Source organism: Mustela lutreola, chromosome 3 (assembly GCF_030435805.1).
Source record: "Mustela lutreola isolate mMusLut2 chromosome 3, mMusLut2.pri, whole genome shotgun sequence".
Taxonomy (NCBI): domain Eukaryota; kingdom Metazoa; phylum Chordata; class Mammalia; order Carnivora; family Mustelidae; genus Mustela; species Mustela lutreola.
In genome coordinates this window covers 190,594,679-190,614,462 of record NC_081292.1, presented here as the reverse complement: position 1 = coordinate 190,614,462, position 19,784 = coordinate 190,594,679, and the positions used below count along the sequence as shown (strand labels likewise).

At 38.9% G+C, this 19,784-nt stretch overlaps 1 protein-coding gene across 13 annotated transcripts in view; it reads left to right on the top strand.

The window, feature by feature from the left end:
* UNC80 (unc-80 homolog, NALCN channel complex subunit) overlaps positions 1 to 19,784 on the top strand; it is a 225,228-nt gene that overhangs the window by 134,276 nt on the left and 71,168 nt on the right. For 11 of the 13 annotated variants that reach the window (XM_059168182.1, XM_059168177.1, XM_059168176.1 and 8 more), the window contains 6 exons: positions 2,939 to 3,046; positions 5,316 to 5,454; positions 15,595 to 15,776; positions 16,289 to 16,420; positions 18,426 to 18,612; positions 19,220 to 19,351. In XM_059168182.1, the coding sequence (XP_059024165.1) occupies positions 2,939 to 3,046; positions 5,316 to 5,454; positions 15,595 to 15,776; positions 16,289 to 16,420; positions 18,426 to 18,612; positions 19,220 to 19,351 (880 nt within the window). The remainder of the gene's footprint in view (positions 1 to 2,938; positions 3,047 to 5,315; positions 5,455 to 15,594; positions 15,777 to 16,288; positions 16,421 to 18,425; positions 18,613 to 19,219; positions 19,352 to 19,784) is intronic. The other 2 variants (XM_059168183.1, XM_059168174.1) reach the window with 1 other exon arrangement.

Below are 19,784 nucleotides of genomic sequence, written 5' to 3'. Positions count from 1 at the left end.
CTGGTCAGTCAAAGGACTGGTTTTGGATTACAAAGTTGATCAACAGAGGTCAGAATGAGGAGAGAAGCCACAGAGCCAAATATGATGAATGTATGTCCAAGCCATACAGAGAGAAGAAAATGTCAGTGGTCCAAGATCTACACCAGACCACAACAAGCATGCCCCAGGATCCCTGCCACTTCCTGGGGCTGTGTAGCTGCCTCCCCTTGGTAGATTGACTCCACAATGAATGCCATCCTCTATCGGTGATACATTCTGTCCTTTGGTCTTGGATTACTAGTCTTGGGTTTCTTTACATGTACCAGCTTGATGTGTAATTCCAATCAGCATAGGCAACTCATAGTCCAATGAAATTTCTTACTCTTCCATGAAACACTAGTAACAAAATATGCCTTCAGAACTAGCCTTTTCCTGCATCCAGGAATTAGTTCTCTTCTGGCCAAGTTTTACATCGAGTTATAAAAGCCAAAAAGCAACTGATATTAGGCTTGTCAGTCTGAGTAGGGGTCACATCAGTAGAGGTCACACCAGTCACACTTGAGGACTTTCACAGTGTATCCAAGTGCCAGTCACACGAGTATGCATCTTTGGTACCTATCTTTCAAGCCTCAGCAAGTCACTTGAAGAATCACTAGCCCATCACCCTAGAGTGAAAGCCTTGCTAATTCCCTTCCCTTTCCTCTAACACAAGCATCCTAATGATGATGAGACACCAGAACACATAATGCATCCTAGGGAAGTATGCATGAATACCAAATATTTGATACATACTGAGAAGCTTGACATATACCTTCTGTCCCTAGTAAACGAGATTAAACAGAATCCTACATTCCCCAGAGTGTCAGAGGCAAACATGAATGTTCACCCTTTTTCTTCTAAGCTGATTATCTGCCTGATAAAAAACCTATAATTTGGGACGCCTGGGTGGCTCAGTTGGTTAAGCCGCTTCCTTCGGCTCAGGTCATGATTCCAGGGGTCCTGGGATCGAGTCCCACATCGGGCTCCTTGCTGGGTGGGGAGCCTGCTTCTCTCGTCGCTGCCTCTGCCTGCCTCTCTGCCTGTTTGTGTGTACTCTCTCTCTCTATCTCTGGCAAATAAATAAAAAAAAATCTTAAAAAAAAAAAACCTATAATTTAACCAAGAGATATTATTCAAAAGTAACCCTGAAAAAGATAAAATGTCCAGCCAGAGAAGAAAAGGTAAAATATTAACAAAGTTTGAAAATCATATTTTAAATCCTATTTTGAAAATCTTATCTAGTTACCTGGGGAAATATCACAAGATCCTAATAAAATGAGTTGCTTAAAATTTGGGCACTACATATAGGACATCCTCACCATTGTGCTAAGACACACAGAATGAAAAAAAGTCTGAAAGGAACAAAATAACAGCTATCACTGGTTAAGGATTATAGGGGTTTCTGTTTTTTTCTTCCAAGTTTTTCTGTGTTTTCCAGCATTCTGAAATTTGCACATATAGTTTTATAAAAAGAATAAGAGAGATGCCCCTTTTAAAATACCTTGACTTTTTAAAAAGGATGCCAAATACACACCTACATTATGAAAAATTATGGCCATTTTATTTTATTTTATTTCATTTCATTTTATTTTATTTTATTTTGCCATGTGATTTTAGAACAGATTCTAAGTTATAAAACAGGCGTGGGTCTTGCTGTATATTGTTTATACATTCACAGAAAAAAAAAATGCAATGCATCATTTGAGGGTTTATCTCCTCAAATGATACATGTTCCCAAGTATGTGCCTCCACATTTTTATCTTTAGAAAACACAGTAAGAGCTCGGATTCATTTGTTTCGAAGTAGATTCATTCTAAAAGTTCATTACATACCAGTCACACACCAGATGCATTGTCTTGGGTCTTTTTGTCAGAGTTTTGAAAGACTTTCTTGGAACATTCGTGTACTTTTAGATTTGTCTTTTTTTCCTAATATCTCCATCTATAACACTGTGAAGCACTGTTCAAAATTCTTAAGGAGTTCCGTTTTTTCCTCAGCATTGAGGGAGAAAGTGTTTCATTGACACGGAACTGGAAACATAAATGAGCGTTTATTCTGTGTGGAAGGATGGATTCCCTCTTTGCACAGCCCACAGTGCACAACTAGGGGAATCAAGACTCCGGATAAATAAACAACAGCCTGTCACCATTAGGACCGATCATTCTCTCAGCTGCTCTGTCCCCTCCATCCCTTGGCATTTAGGGAGTTGGAGGAAGAAAGCTGTCTCCTCCGTGCTTATACAGAAGTCAGTTTTATTCTGGACCCTGGTTCAGGAGATAATTTGAAAAAAGAGCTACTGCCTCCTATAGACCAGTGTGGTTTTGTTTTGTTTTTTGTTTTTTGATGATTTTGGCTTTTCTAAGGAAACCATTTTACCTTACAACTTTGGCCTAGATAGTAAGTGCTCCGAACCTGTACTTTCTTGATGAGTCTTTTATTTTTAACTTCCTAACATTCTTTTAGCAAATATATTCTTTCTCCTATGACCAAATGCCCAATGTGAATCATCCAATCCTGTAAAGGGGCTATGAGAGCGGGTTTTAACGGACTTAATTTTTTAAAAGACGTGTGTTTTTAACAGCTTCATGGAATATAACTTGCTCTGAAATGGAAACCAAAAGGTTCTTGTCCTTTCTGACTTCTGCTCACTTCCGGCTTTGTAATTTGGTCAAGGTATTCCATTTCTTTGGACACCAGTTTCCATCTTGGTAAAAGAGGAGTTTGTAGCTAAAGATCCCTGAGCTCCCTTTCATCCCAAGATTAACTGTTTTTACCAATTTCGGAAGGTGTGGGCCTACAAGGCCTACATCGTCCCTCCCATTAGATGAAGACAGTTACTTGGAAAATTTGGGGGGAAACAGTGTTGCTGGCCTTCAAGAGAAGGCAACACTCTTCATCACCTATCTTATGTTCTTTGCAGTGTTCAGAGAAGTCATGCCTGCGGACACCTTCTCTGAAGAAGAGAGTTTCAGAGGCCAACCTAGAAGGGAAGAAGGACTCGGGGATGCTAAAATACATCAGACTGCAGGTACTGACAGCTGGATCAGAAACGTTCATGGAGCCGTAATCAGGAGGGGGTGCCAGATAGCCCATTTACAGTGCTCGAGACATCCAGTGCCGCTCTGCACAGTTAGCATGAAGACCCCTTTAATTGGTGGGGAAGAATGCCACCAAGGGTGCAAACCAAAAAATTCCCTTCTTGTTAGCCAGCCAGCTTCCACAGAGACACGGCTGGAACTGTGCCTCCTCCCACTCTCCCAATTCCATGGAGTCAATCCCCACCAGCACGTGGTAGTGATGCTCCCCACTCTTAGAATGTGACTTTCTGAGTTCAAATCCCACAGCTCCTGCTCTGGCTCTGGGACCTTGGAAAAGTCGCTTAATTTCTCTTGGTCTTAGCTGCCTCATACATATATAAGGTGGGGATTATAACACTAGGCCCATTTCAAAGGATTATTGCATGGATTAAAAGAGATAGTACACTTATCTTCCTTAATTTCCTGGTTCACCCATTCATTCTTTAGTAGGATGCTCTTTAGCCTCCATTATTTGAGTCCTTTCCAATGTAGTGAGTTATGGACACTGGGGAGGGTATGTGCTATGGTGAGTGCTGTGAATTGTGTAAGACTGATGATTCACAGACCTGTACCCCTGAAGCAAATAATACATTATATGTTAATTTTTTTAAAAAAGAGAGAGATAATACACTTATCTTCTTATCAAGAGCAAGACACATTGTTACATTGTTATTACAACCTAAGGTCTAAATCATTACACACATTTCCCAAGGTGGGAGAGGGGGTGCCTGTGAAAAATAACTTGTTTTTCTGGAAAGTTTTTTTTCTCTTTAAAGATTTATTTCTCTGTTTTAGAGTGAGAGAAAGAGACAGCACGAGCAGGAGGGGCATGGGGAGAGAATTGTAAGCAGACTCCACACTGAGCACGGAGCCTGATGTGGGGCTCGATCTCATGACTATGAGATCATGACCTGAGCTAAAACCAAGAATCTGTTACTTAACCAACTGTGCCACCCTGATGCCCCTTCTGGAAAGTTTTCAAAATGGTTAAAGACCTAGACTGTCCACAACTTACCCTGATCACTTGAATTATCTGAAATAATGGGGGCACGTGCATAGCTCAGTGGTTGAGCATCTGACTTTTGGTTGTCGCTCAGGTTATGATCTCAGGGTCATGGGATTAAGTGCTGCCTCAATCTCTGTGCTCAGTGGCTAGTCTGCTTACAATTCTTTCTCTCTCCTTCTCCCTCTGCCCTGCTCATGCTTGAGCTCTCAGTCTAAAATAAGTAAATAAATTTTTTAAAAAATAAATATATTATATTTATTATAAATAGGTTAAAATAAATAGAAATAAATAGGTTAAATAGGATTTTTGTGGCATAATGTAGGGCAATAGCCACAATATACAATGTTTCAAAGGGACAACGTCATCCAGGACTACTGGCTTAGAAAACTAACTCTCGGAATGGAACTTCCTTCTAAATTAGAAGCTCCTCATTGGCTGCCATGGGCCATCAGCTCCTAACAGTCAGGAAAACAGGAAGCTTTAAAAGTCTACTAACACGGGGGCTCAGTGGGTTAAGCCGCTGCCTTTGGCTCAGGTCATGATCGCAGGGTCCTGGGATCGAGTCCCACATCGGGCTCTCTGCTCAGTGGGGGGCCTGCTTCCCTTCCTCTCTCTCTGTGATCTCTTCCCTTCCTCTCTCCTACTGTGACCTCTCTCTGTCAAATAAATAGATAAAATCTTAAAAAAAAAAAAAAAAGTCTACTAACACGAAGATATTCTGGCTGGAGTCTTTCTTTTCTCTTAGAGCTTATTCTACAGTTTATTCCTCAGGTAGCTGCAAGATATTTTTGTCATGAAAGCATGATAAAATTAGTATCTTTTAGGGGCACTTGGGTGGCTCAGTGGGTTAAAGCCTCTGCCTTCGACTCAGGTCATGATCTCAGGGTCCTGGGATCGAGCCCCGCGTTGGGGGCTCTGCTCAGTGGGGAGCCTGCTTCCCTCCTCTCTCTGCCTGCCTCTCTGCCTACTTGTGATTTCTCTCTGTCAAACAAATAAATAAATTCTTAAAAAAAAATAGTATCTTTTATAGTTTCCCATTGACAAATAAGATGTGAAGTTTGTCCTACACCATGCCAATAAACATGCCATCATTTTAGACGTATTTGAAGGTCATTTAAGAAAAGCAGGGAAGGGAGGTGGTACTTGGGTGTCAAGAGGAGTAGAGTAATCAGCGGCTTCCAAGGCTTTCAGATGTGATTTCCATCTTTTCCCAGGTGATGAGTCTGTCACCTGCTCCTTTATCTCTGCTAATCAAGGCAGCACCAATTCTGACAGAAGAAATGTATGGAGACATCCAGCCAGCTGCCTGGGAGCTCCTGCTCAGCATGGATGAGCACATGGCCGGGGCAGCAGGTAAGAAAGATCACCCATGACCCTGGTCGCCCCCCATCCCAGTGTTTACAAAAGAAGTGCTTCCATTCCCTTTCACTGTGAGGTCAGATCCATAGCAATTGCTAGAACCTTAGAGCCTTACACTCTAGGGAGGGAGGCTGAAGTGCTAAGCACACCCTTTACTTTTTACCCCATACTCTGCACAAGACAGCATGTCTCTCGGAGGCCATTGCCGAATTATTAAAAAAAAAAATTATTTTTCCCAGAACCGACATTTTCACTACATTTCACAAAAGAGAAATTCTTTTTGTGTGTTATGATTTCCAAGATTTACTGTGAACCACCATCATTAACTGTATGAAATCGTATACAAGTAACGTTTTATGTCCAAATTACAATGTCAAAACAAATCTGTTGAAATTTAGGTGACTTATCCAAAGCCACATAGCTAGTAAAAGGTACATGCAAAATGTGGGTTCTTCACATTTTCCACTTCTTGTATGCACACTTTTAGTCATATGGAGTTGTTTTAATTGCAAAAACGTATGTAGTAGAAATTCAAACAATATAGAAGTGTATGAAGCTTAAAGTATTTTCTCTTCCCATGACTCTCAGTCACTCTCAGTGACAATTTTTAAGTTTTTCAGGAATCTTTCTAGGATCATATATATATACATATATATGTGTGTGTATATATACATATACATACACATACACACATATGTATATATGTCTATATGTATATACACACATATATATATAATATATCATTCATATATATGCCTAAGTACCAATGTATGTGTTGTTTCCTTTTTCACACAAATAGGACATACCATAAAGACTTTTGAACTTTGCAGTTTTCCTTTATATCTAGAAGATTTTTTTTAAGAGCTTATGTGAAGAAAAATCTATCCAAACCAGGCAGCACCAAACTAGAAGTGCTTTAAAGCACTCTGCTAACAGGAGCTCAGGGAGAGGCTTTTGTAGAAAAAGGACAGAAGCAGAGTAAGGCATCTATTGACCATCTATAGCTAAAAGCCTGGTTGACTGTTTGTGATTGGTTGTCCTTAGCACTATGATTTTGTACCCTCAAGGCATTTCCAGGCTTAGATTTTTTTACCTTACATAGGTCACCACAGGATTAGAGCCTCATGATGCCAATGGTCTCCTTATTTAATTAATTTAACAATTACCCCGTTTTGGTCATCCTCTCATATATGAGAGATCATCCAAAAATTTGGTATTAGTGCCACTCTCAGGTATGATTTATGTTGCTCTTGTCTCATTGTGAAACTCATGGGTTATGATGTCAGATCCATAAAATAATTGGGTTTTTTTTGTTCATCTCATTGTCCATCTTTTTGGACACTTCTTCACTGTGTGACCATGTAATGTATGGCTGATGGTTGAGAACATACATTTAAGATGATTGAGAGAACGCAATGCACCAGGGAGACTACAATGACAACTATTAGGAATTAATGCCAAGAGACTGAAGGATGCTTCTCAGCCAGGGTCCCAGGGTCCCATGAACCAAACCAGCTGTCATCAAATATAGCAAAGAATATACAGGTTCTATCCAGAGGCTTATTTGTTAATTTCTTATATTTGGTACAATACTAGAGGCTTTGATCTAGGTGTCACAGAATCGCATAGCAGATTCTGTGCTCAGTTGAGAAGTAAAGCAATTCTACTATCTAAAACCAATTAGCAACGAAATATAGAGATTTTGTTGTACAGCTAGGGCCTTAGCAGTAGATTCAGCCATAGTTGCCAGAGTTAAGGAGCACTGTCTCTCCTGCTCATTAACAAAGAGAAAAGCAAGTAGCGAAAAGGCAACAAGAATGAAGATTTAATATTGGAGATGGTGCTCTTGCTCTGTAACATTGGGAGGGCTGTCCCCACGATGCCATCTGCATCTGAGGAGGAACCTCCCTAGTCAATTTTAGTTTTAGATCTCCAGATGGTGTACACTTCCAAGAGTTCAGAGGACCTCTTTTTTTTTTTTTTAAGATTTTATTTATTTATCAGAGAGAGGGGGGGGGGAGAGCGAGCACAGGCAGACAGAATGGCAGGCAGAGGCAGAGGGAGAAGCAGGCTCCCTGCTGAGCAAGGAGCCCGCTGTGGGACTCGATCCCAGGACGCTGGGATCATGACCTGAGCCCAAGGCAGCTGCTTAACCAACTGAGCCACCCACGCATCCCCAGAGGACCTCTTTCTAATGAGGGATGTAGACCCACCATTCAAGTCCCTGAAGTTTGGCTGCCATCTGGGTAGTAAGGAGGAGCTGGTATTATCCCTTCCAAGAATGTTCAAGGGCAGTCTTTGTTCTTAGTGATTCCAAATCAGAAGGTGAGAAATATTAGTTTGGTGAATTCCTCAGATATTTGAAGAACTAGAAGAATTCAAGATCCAATTGGGTGTACAGATAAATAACAAAATGTCAAAAATAATGACCAGGACTAGAATCTGATATCTATGAGTATTACAATTTTTTACTGAAACACGTTTTTTTTTCTCTACACTCACCCTCATTTTGATCAAAGATAATCATAGGAAGGCTGATTTGTTTGCTAAAATATGTCTAGCCTCATTAAACATGGCCTGATTATTTATATAAGTACAGTAGGAATAGTGATTGATTCTATAGGCTTTTTTCAAATCTGTTTTGCTAAAGCTTTTTATAAGGAATCTTAGATTGAACTTTTAAAAACATCTCCAGGCAAAGAAACCAAGTGAAGGACTCACCATCAGATTTCACCTAAAATACCTATTGATTTGTCTGAATTCCTCTGTTCTTGAGGTCCCCAGGATATCTTGAGTTTCTTGGGCCTGCCAGGAAATGGTCTTCCTTAGTCACCTGATAAGGCTGCTGGGAATCCTGTAAGCAAGATACCAGGCCAGTTTTTCCAATGCATTTTTGTTGGCTCCATAAAGTCAACCTTAGTCCCTTCAAACAGTCTGGTCATATCTGATTTTATAAATCTTCTCAAATAGAACATTAGTCAAAGCCTTGGTAATAAAACCAAAGTTTCCAGTTTTTCCCTATTATTCAAAAACAGATTCTTATTGAACTTATGCAGATAATTATATTGCCAGGAAAATAAGAATGCTCACTGAATTTCTGAGTTCTGGAGGAATCAGCTAAGGAGAAAAAGTAAATGTTTCCATTTTCTTTATAGCGATATACTTTTTAAAACTACTGTAAGTCATAGATAGATTAAGAGAAAAGAGAACAAACATTCCCGTAAATCTGGAAAAATTAAACATTAAGGAACCAGCAATGTTTCAAAGAAAAAGGGTTAAAATAATTATAATCACCTTGATCAGTCCACTCAATCTCATATCATTAATTATTGTTCTATTTGGGTCATTTTTTCCATTAGTTCTGGAAATTCTTAACCAGTTCAATTTTATGATATTACCATGAATCTTTCTGAAGATGAAGCACTTTATAAAAGCATCCGAGTAAAACAGTAACTGTCTGTAAATGGAAAGACCTTTAAAAAAGTAGCCATGATTAAAGATCTGATGAAAGTTCATTTGATAAAGAAACATAGTTATGTCTGTGGTACACAATAATTTAGGATATTAATTGGATGGGAGTATTGACAACTTTCTAGAAACTTGGAACCATTTCCGAATACCTGTATTAATAATATATTTCCATATACCTATAACTTCAGAAGTTTATTGTCAATTCTCACTTGACAGTGCTTCCACATAATTTAACACATCAAATAAACCTAGTTTAACATCTCTCTTACAGGGTGAGAGACAAATTCTTTGAGGTTTTCTAGGGACCCTCTGGGAAAACTCAAGTTACTTTGAAATCAAAGAGATTTCATTTAGAATTCAATTTTAGGATGTTGCCAAAATGTCAAAAGGTTTGAACATTTGAGTAAATAAGATCTCAGATCACTATGAAATAATACTTAATTACCTATTTAACTAAAGCCATAATAGATTTTAAAGGCAAATATAGGGGCACCTGGGTGGCTCCGTGGATTAAGTGTCTGACTTGATTTTAGCTCAGGTCTTGATCTCAGTGTCCTGAGATGCAGCCCCATGTGGGGCCCTGCACTGGGTGGGGAGCCTATTTAAGATTCCCTCACTCCCTCTCCTCACCCAAGTTCCATTCTCTCTTAAAAAAAAAAAATGGGGTGGCTCAGTGGGTTAAGCCACTGCCTTCGGCTTAGGTCATGATCTCAGGGTCCTGGAATCGAGCCCTGCATCGCATTGGGCTCTCTGCTCAGCAGGAAGCCTGCTTCCTCCTCTCTCTCTGCCTGCCTCTTTGCCTACTTGTGATCTCTCTCTCTCTCTCTGTCAAATAAAGAAACAAAATCTTTAAAAAAAAAATGGATTTTCTTAAGTGATCAAAGACCCTGATAAAGACAACGTGAAGCACAGTAAATTATTTTGGTAAGACACAAAACATTTGCTTTCCAGGTAGATTACCCAAAAGGTTGAAAAATACTTTTTACAATCTTTTATGAAAAGCAGACCAATAGTCAAAATTTGTTTTTTCAGCTGAGACAAAACCAAATTCTAACTTTTTTACCAGTGTGTTTTTAATATTAAAACTCATTATTTAAAAACTTAAATACATCTGTCCTAACTTTAGTCAGCACAACCACATGTAAAATTTACTTTCCAAGATTCCTGTTCTACCAATTTTCTATAATTTTTTTCCATGCCCATTCAGATTTTGTTCTACTTTTTTTTTTTTTTAATTCCTCAATCTGGAACAAATGGTCATTTTACTTTATTTACCTATTTTTCATCCTTATTATTTCTAAGTAGTTTTAATTACACATATTGATTAGGGTTCTTAACCCTGAGAATCCTTTATTCCTAGTGGTAACTAAGAAGAAAGCAATTGTGGATAGTATAGTAGCCTATTATAGTAGGATTGACAAATTCATTAATACATTTTACAATTTCTAGAAGTATATTCTTCTTCATAGTAAATCTTACATCTACCTAATTCTTAACAATTATGTTTACACATGAAAATTTCTTAAGACATTGAGCAGCTAATCACTTTAAGTTATCTTTCTTGCTGATAAATTCTACAACAGCAAGAATGAGTTCCTTTGACTCTTAGTAAATCTATTAGAATAAGAGTATTATATTTAATGCTGATAACTTTAAAGATAATATTGTTTTAATTAAATCAACAAACTTAAACTAGTTTTTCTTTTTTCTGTTGTTTTTTTTTTTAAGATTTTATTTATTTATTTGACAGACAGAGATCACAAATAGGCAGAGAGGCAGGCAGAGAGAGGGGGAAGCAGGCTCCCTGCTGAGCAGAGAGCCAGATTTGGGGCTTAATCCCACAAGACCTGAGCCAAAGGCAGATGCTTTAACCCACTGAACCACGAGGTGCCTCTAAACTAGTTTTTCTTTATCAAAGATTATTCTAGATCACATTGGTGTAGGAAAGATGTTTGTGTTCAAAGCCAACGGCCAAGGAAGAATTCCTTGAGACGTCTTTGTTGCAAAAAGATGGTTTTATTAAAGCAAGGGACGGGAGCCAAGGGTAAAACAGCTGTGCTGGGGTCATGAGGAGTGGCCCATTATATACTTTCCTGATAAGAATTATCTCCCTAGGGGCGCCTGGGTGGCTCAGTGGGTTAAGCTGCTCAGGTCATGATCTCAGGGTCCTGGGATCGAGTCCCACATCGGGATCTCTGCTCAGCAGGGGGCCTGCTTCCCTTCCTCTCTCTGTGATCTCTTCCCTTCCTCTCTCCTACTGTGATCTCTCTCTGTCAAATAAATAAATAAAATCTTAAAAAAAAAAAAAAGAATTATCTCCCTAATAAGTCAATCAGAGAAAGACAATTATCATATGATCTCCCTGATATGAAGAATTTGAGAAGCAATGTGGAAGGTTTGATGGGTAGGGAAGGAAAAAATGAAACAAGATGGGATTGGGAGGGAGACAAACACTGAGACTCACAAAACAAACAGGGTTGCTGGGGGGAGGGGGGTAAGGAGAGGGTGGTTGGGTTATGGATATTGGGGAGGGTATGTGCTATGGTGAGTGCTGTGAAGTGTGTAAACCTGGTGATTCACAGACCTGTATCCCTGGGGCTAATAATACATTATATGTTAATAAAAAATTTAATAATTTAAAAAAAATTACCTCCCTGAAGTTTGCATTTCAAGAGATGGTCCTAGGTTCCTGGGGGAAACCAAATACAACATTTACATCTCAAAGGCACAGAGAGGATATAAATTTCTTCAAGAAGGGCTTTTGTTTCCTAAATCCACATTTTTTACAATATCTGAAAGCCTTTTCAGATGAATAGGGATTTGGGGATTGGTAAAAAGGATAGTTGGGCTTTGAATTGTTTCTAAGTCTACATTTCTGTTTTTGTAGACTCGATTTGTTAGACAAGTACACTTGGTAATTCTTCAAAGAACCGGGATGTAATTTAAATGGCCAGATACTTACCTAGCCATCTAACTCCATTATCCTCAAATTGCTTCTTTATATCCTGGAGAAGATCTTCAACTAAGATGGAAATCAAAAGATTTCTAAATTCTAGACTTACAGTTGTTTCTTTGGAATGTTTTAGTAAATCCTTCCTCAATGGCTTCAGAATGTTTTACTTTCCCTCTGGGCACACAGTTTCATTTTGATTTAGGAGAGAAGCATTAAAACCAAAATTCCTATCAGGCTCTGAATATCAGTTTCCAATTTGGCCAACTTCTACCACAGAACTACTTAAAAAAAAAAAAAAAAAAACTTTTTGAATAAGTTGTCAGGTTTCATCTAGGACAAACAGCAAATATTTATGGCAGTATTGAGCAATCCCATGGACACACAAGGGGGCAAAGATGATGCAAAAGATTATTTCCCTCCCAACAACGAGTATAGTAAGTGCCTGGCTGAGACAGCTTTCTCTCTAGGGCACTTCATAAATAGATAGGCTTCTCTTAAAATGGTTAAAAGTTATCCACAGTGGCCACTGTCATTCAAGATTATCTTTGGTAAAGTAAACCTACTTGTTCAGCCTTAAAACAAAATTTATTCACCTGAGGCTTCATACTGGACCAGTCTGGTTTAGGTTAGACCTAATGTGACTCCAGACCAGCTAAATTTCTAAATCTGAATCAGTCCTCAGAAGTCACTTTGACTCAGTCTAATTCTGACCAATTTTCAGACCCCATATAGAAAAAGAAATGCCAGGGAGTGTGGGTTGCTTAGTTGGTTTTATTCCTGATTTCAGCTCAGGTCATGATCTCAGGACTCTGAGATCAAGGTCCATGTTGGGCTCCACACCCAGCTTAAGATTCTCTCTCTCTCTCTTCCTCTGCTTCCCCCCACCCCGCCTCCCACACTCCTACTCCTCTCTCTCTCTCTCTCTCTCTCAGAAAAAAAAGAAGTTAAAGTTTGCAATGTCAGGGGCTCCAAAGGTACGCATGCCTGGTTGGGAGCATCTCCTTCAGTTCCCTCTTCTAACACTAGAATGTTAAAAGATAAACTAGGGTATACTAAACATCTGTAGAGCTTATTTGAGCAAAAATCAATTAAAATTGGACAGCCCCAAATGAGGAGACAATTTTTTAGCATTAGCTAAAAGATTCACCTCATTCTTTTTAATACCCACCAAATATTTCATTGAATGGTCATAACAAGTAACCTAGACTACTAATGGAAATTTAGGAATATTTCAGCTTTTTATACTACATTACAACAAATATCTTTGTGAAATATTTTTGTTTGCATTAAAGTTTGGATTTTTCTTCTCTACCACATATTCTGAGAGAGCATCAGGGAAGGGCATTCTCTCAAATAAGAGATAGCCGTGGAAACTTCCATGGAAGATATGAACAGGTAGATTGGGCTTTAAAGAAAGCTAGAAGAAAGAGGATGGCATGTGCAAAGCCTCTTGGGGTGTGGAAATGCATAGGGCTTCTTTGGAAAGCCTGAGGAGGAATTGAGACTGGGATGGCTTTTGTAGAGGGGTCTCCAGTCCATGAGATTAGACAAGTGAGTGGGACTAGATTGTAACAGTCCTTGAATGACACTCATAGGAGTATGGACTTTCCACTGAACTGTAGAAAACCATTCATGGGTTCTAGAAAAAAAGAGTAGTGTTGTATATAGAGTATGTATTGAATATGGCAGCAACAAGTAAAGCAGTTTGGTTTCAGATGATTAGAAGATGAATCTTTGGTGTCATGACATTAAAGCTAATGAGAAAAGGGCAAAGGTCGAGATAACCTTGGGGGAAAATCTGCTCTTTGAGACAGCTGAAGCTGTGAGCATGGATGGGATTTCTGGGGGAAGAATCTGTGGAATAAAGAGCCAAAAGTTGGGTACTAAGTCACTGGCCTTCTCTATCTTCAGAGGACAGGAAGAGCAGTGCCCAGCAGCAAACCCTGGAAAATGACCAGAAAAGTAGGAGAACTCAACCTCAAACTGTGCAAGCAAAGGATAGCTCTTCAGGGAAATGGTCATGAAAATGTTAAAGACTGAAAGGAAACAAATGCTATAAAAAGTGCCAGTGGATCTGCTGATTAGTGAGCATCACCAGAAAACTGCTTCAGGACAGGGATTGAAGTCGATAGAACTCCAGCTTGCAATGATGTAAAGAGAGACCATGGTGAATAAAAATTGAGACAGAGTAGAGCACGTTTTAAAGAAAAGTAAAGAAAGGAAAAAGAGTAGAAATTTAAAAAACTAATAGGATAAAGAAAAGGATTATCAAGCACTAATTGTCACAAGAGCTAACATTTCTAATAGAACCATAGCACACACGTGGTCTTACTTGACCTTCGTAATAACCACTTTATATGTGAGCAAATGGCAACTCAGAGGGTTGAAGGGACTTATCTGAGTGTACACAGATCAGAAGCAGCAGGGCCAGGACACCAGACCCAGGCCTTCTGACTGCACACATAGATGTCCCTCCCATATGTCACATTGCCTCCAGAAAATAAGACAGGTGTTAGAAGCTTCTCGTACTCTTCACATCACAGAGCTCTTTCTCATGCATTATTGTCCTTATTCTAACAACAAATTTGGAGGCAAATATCACCATAATCACCATCACCATCATCATCACCATCATCTTCATCATCACCATCACTGACATTCTGGCCCTAAAGAAACAGAGGCTGAGAGACATGGAAAGGCTCTCCCAGGAGCACATAGCAGAGGGGTTTCAGAGGTGGCACTCAACACCAGCTGTCCTGACACAATTGTCTGAGTATGTTTTGATGATCCAGGAAGAAAACTACAAGAGAGATTTTAAATTGTATTTTTATGATGGACACTGACTCATGCATCTATGCTTCAGAGTGTATTTTTCTGCCCCATTATTCATTAACTTTGTAACTTACTGTTGTGCTTGGCCTTTCTCTTATTGATATTTGACTTTTCCCAAAATTTAAAAAACAGCATGGTATTATGATTCATGAAATCCCTTTTGGCTTCTTGGTCTCTTCTATTCTCTCAGAAGGGTGGAAGTTTCTAATATATGTACAACGTGAATTTTATTTTTAAGATAGCTGGGACAGTTTTTAATGGTCATTTTTATGCACTATCCCAGGATTACTATGACCCTGATTCTTGGCATTTTCTTTTCTTTTTTCTTTTTTTTTAAAGATTTTATTTATTTATTTGACAGAGAGAGATCACAAATAGGCAGAGAGGCAGGCAGAGAGAGAGAGAGGAGGAAGCAGGCTCCCTGCTGAGCAGAGAGCCCGATGCGGGACTCGATCCCAGGACCCTGAGATCATGACCTGAGCTGAAGGCAGTGGCTTAACCCACTGAGCCACCCAGGCGCCCCGGTTCTTGGCATTTTCTAAAAAGGATATTTTGGTATATTATTTCCTTTTTTCATTTGCTTCCTCTCACATTCACTTTTCACTGTGAGCCAAAGTAAGACTGCTTGGAATGAGGTATTCTACGGAAATATGCTGTCACTGCCCTCGCCGGATATTGGAAGATGGTGGGTAGCACAAAGGATCATGTTTGGTTTTCAGTGGCTGCAATAAGATTTGCTTTTACCAGTGCTGGTGGCCTGGTTCCCTTAGCTCAGGAGTAATTTCCAGGAGGTAGGAACAGCTCCCCCCTTCTCCCCATCCCCCAGGATCAATCAAAATTAAAAGACGTGTAGCTGATGAATTGTTGGCTGTCTCTAGCTGCCATGTTCCTGCTGTGTGCGGTGAAAGTCCCTGAGGCTGTGTCTGACATGTTGATGTCCGAGTTCCACCACCCAGAGACAGTACAGAGGCTGAACGCCGTTCTCAAATTCCACACACTCTGGAGGTTTCGCTACCAGGTCTGGCCTCGGATGGAGGAAGGAGCACAGCAGATTTTCAAGGTGAGGGATACTTCCGCCATAGGAATTAGATTTTCAAACCCAACCCAAGGCTTGTTTAAATCCTTGAACCTCAAATCTACAGTGTATGGCCCAGGGGATGCTTCATTTTCTTTTTCTCTGTGATTATATAAGTAAAGCTAACTCATATATGAATGAATTCTTGTTTTAAAAAATACTGAAATATAAAAGAGTGGTAGAGTATGAAAATCAAGTTTCTACAAACCTCAAGATCCCACTACCATCCCAGAGGTATGCCTATAAAAGTTTGGGGTATAATCTTTGAGATACTTTTTTATATTTATACAGATATTTTTTGGAGGATGGGGTAATTAACGCAAATAGGGATCATATATTTGAAACCATCCATTTTTTTAATGATGAAACTGAGACCAAAAGACGTTCACCCTGTGCTCTGTAACATCATGTACTCTACAAGATGATTTCATAATTATACTTCGACTCATTCTAGCTTATTTTCCATCTTACCTCATTCTTCTGATATCAACTAACAGATCCCGCCTCCCAGTATAAACTTCACCCTGCCCTCACCAGTGCTTGGAATGCCATCTGTCCCAATGTTTGACCCCCCTTGGGTCCCTCAATGCAGCGGGAGTGTCCAGGACCCCATTAATGAAGACCAGTCTGTGAGTAACAGGCACTTTCTTTCTCATCACTTCAGGCTCCACGGTGTCCATGTAAGAGAGAAGGACAATGAATGCATGAGAAAATTTGTTCCTTCTTGTCATCAGAATGTCATAGCACAGAGAATCAGCCATGAAAGATTTTTGTTCTTGTGAATAGAATAGAAGGAACTAATATGGAGTAGTGAGCATTTGCAGACCTCTAAGTCAACACAGTTTTGTTTTAGGATCTCAGTAGCAGCCACCTTTCACAACTGTTAAAAGCATTAGCCATTGATTTCTTGTCCAAGTGTAGCACTTTTGTCTCTAGTTATTATAAAGCAAAGATATTCACCTAACCTGTAATATCTAAGCTACCCAAAAGGTAATGAGATGGACCCTGGATGAATAAGAAAAAGAACTGAGTTGGCAGCTCTTATTTCCTTGTTTGGCCATTGGTCTGTTCTTCACTTTGTTGATCATTAGTATCATCATCACAATATCCCTCTGAGACTTCAGGTCTTTTGTACTCTAATATATCAGTGCTACATGTAATAGAATTCACCAACAGTTAAGTTAAGAGAACTGTCCATTCATAGACAAGAACCAAGAATAAGTGCTTTTTGAAAGAAAGGAGTGCAAAATGTGCATTTTTCACCTGCTGAATTTTATGAATTACAAGAGTAATGGAGAAAATATGGAAAATCAAAAAAGGAAAAGAAAATAGATATATTCTTCAGCACAAATCCATGACTATTTTCCTTTACAAATTCCCATAGAATTTAAGATAATTAGTATATAAATATTAAAGATTTTTGATACACCACCCAAAATAGCCCCAGGAAGATTTTACCATTTTACCCATATACAATAGAAAAGGAAAGTGTGTCATCTTGATTCAAATTAGCTAGTATTTTTTTTAATGCCACTTTGCGTGGCAAAACACAAAGTCATTGATTTTTTTATTCACAATTCTTTAAAAAGTCACTTGAATATATGAAGTTAGGTTGAACATTTTTGTACATTGCACATTTGCTAGGTATTGTAGTTTTCTTTGAAGAACTGTTTGAGCTCATTATCCATAAAAATGTTTATACAGAAAATCCAGCATCTGAATCACTGATGTAAGGATCTTGGATTTGTCTCCTGTACAGACAATGGAGTCATTTGAGCCAATGAATATTGGTTATTGGATAGAGAATATAATTTCTCTGCATACCAAGTTTGCAAGGAATTTGAAACCAAGACCCCAGATTGTATATCCAGTTTTCTTTCTCTCATTCCACAATTATTACTTTACCTTAATATAATAAATCAGCTTAGCCCCTGATCTGCAAATAAATTGCCATGTGGCCCACCTAATGCCCTTAATTGCTCTGGAATCTTTTATCAATGGAAACTTTTAGTCTTATGTAAAGATCCTGTCAACCTTAGTATTGCTATCAATTCTCATAATTTCTATTCACTTTGTTCCTATAAATATTGTTGAGTATTGGCAGTGTGTCACTCTATTTATCTACTATAATTAAGTATTTATGGTGTGGTAGATACCTGAGATACAAATATGAAATAAATCATGTAACTATTTGGTTTATGAGAGATATCCCATTCCTCCTTCTCTCTGTGGTTCTTTCCCTTTTATTAACCTTGTGAAATAAATGTCCTTCATTTAAAACCATTTCAACAAGTTGTGGAAAGGACTAGAGTATTAAATTTTTTTATTTGATTTGAATGTTTAGAGAGGATCATTGATATCACCCCAAATTCTAAAGGTGAAATCCCAAAACTTAAAGATATTCTTGAAGAATTAGTCTGATTGAATGAAAATGAATAACTTAGTTACACACAACCTGGAAACCTGACAGAAAAACAAACAAACAAAAAAACAAATGGCCATGAAACTAGATCATGGGTGCCCTTCCATTTTCTGCAAAGTGCCACATTTGTGTAATTCTATGGGAACACTCTTTATGGCTGTGACCTTGCAGAACAGTTTCTATAAAATAAATTGGTCTTCATGTCTCCATAGAAATCCTTTTCAGCCCGGGCTGTGTCCCGCTCCCATCAGAGAGCAGAACACATCTTAAAGAACTTGCAACAGGAGGAAGAGAAGAAACGTCTTGGTAGAGAAGCCAGCCTCATCACCGCCATCCCTATCACTCAGGAGGCTTGTTACGAGCCCACCTGCACGCCCAACTCAGAGCCAGAAGAAGAAGGTGCCCCCTACACACGGGACATCCTGGGGGGCTAAGGCGCAGGAAATGGAAAGGACTGGCTTTGAAATGAACATTAATGATTTAATGTGATGTGAGGTGATATGCATCCCTCTGTGTGTGTGTCTCTCAACTCCTGACACTAGCAAAAGAAAGAGGAAAGCTGTTATGTTCTTCATTTCTGGAGTTGGCCTGTCTAGAGGAGCGATGTAGTCACATTGAATGATCCAATATGATAATGGACCAATAGTGATTATGATTCAGAGAACAACTAAATTCAGAGTGTGTATTAAAGTAATTGCAGTCAATCTTTTGTCATTAAAAATGGGGTTAGTCCATTAACTATCAACCTTCACAAATGCAACCAATTTGTTGGTTGGCATCAGAAATAATTTATGAACCATTCTAATTCAGTGATTCTCTGCTCTGTTTTTGTGGAATTTTCTATCTGTGTTTCTGAAAGATTTTTTTCTATTTGTTTAGTACACTCTAAATTACTTGAGTCTTATGCTCAGAGAGCAGTATACACTTGTGATGTGATACAACTATAGCTGTGTGATGACAACTTTGTTACAAAACCAAAGGTCACATTCCCCATTTTCTTTGCCAGTAGAAGAAGTCACCAATCTGGCATCCCGTCGACTGTCTGTGAGTCCATCCTGTACCTCCAGCACTTCCCACAGGAATTACTCCTTCCGCCGAGGGTCAGTCTGGTCTGTGCGTTCAGCTGTTAGTGCTGAAGGTGTGTCCTCTTAGAAATATGTTATTTATTCCTCATGACTCGTGTGTGTTTTGAAACATTTGCCAGTTAGTATTCTTACTACACTTCACTGTCTTCATTAAATAACTTGTCTCAGGACTTGAAGTTCAAAAAATAAGTATTAGATTGAGTGGTAGTCTAAAAAATATTTTTTATCTAGCAATTGTCCTTTATAATTGGTTCTATTTTAGTTACATTGCCAACAATCATACTGCTGTGGGTTTTCAACCCTGGCTATGCATTACAATCAAGTGAGGAGCTTTAAAAATATACTCAGGCCACAACCAAGACTAAATCAAGATTCCGAAGAATGGGACACACACATCAGTATTTTTACAATCTACTTGGGATGGAGTAGGATGCTTTAGGATGTTGTTCTGGAATAATTTAACGATCAAAGGAAGACCAGAGTTCA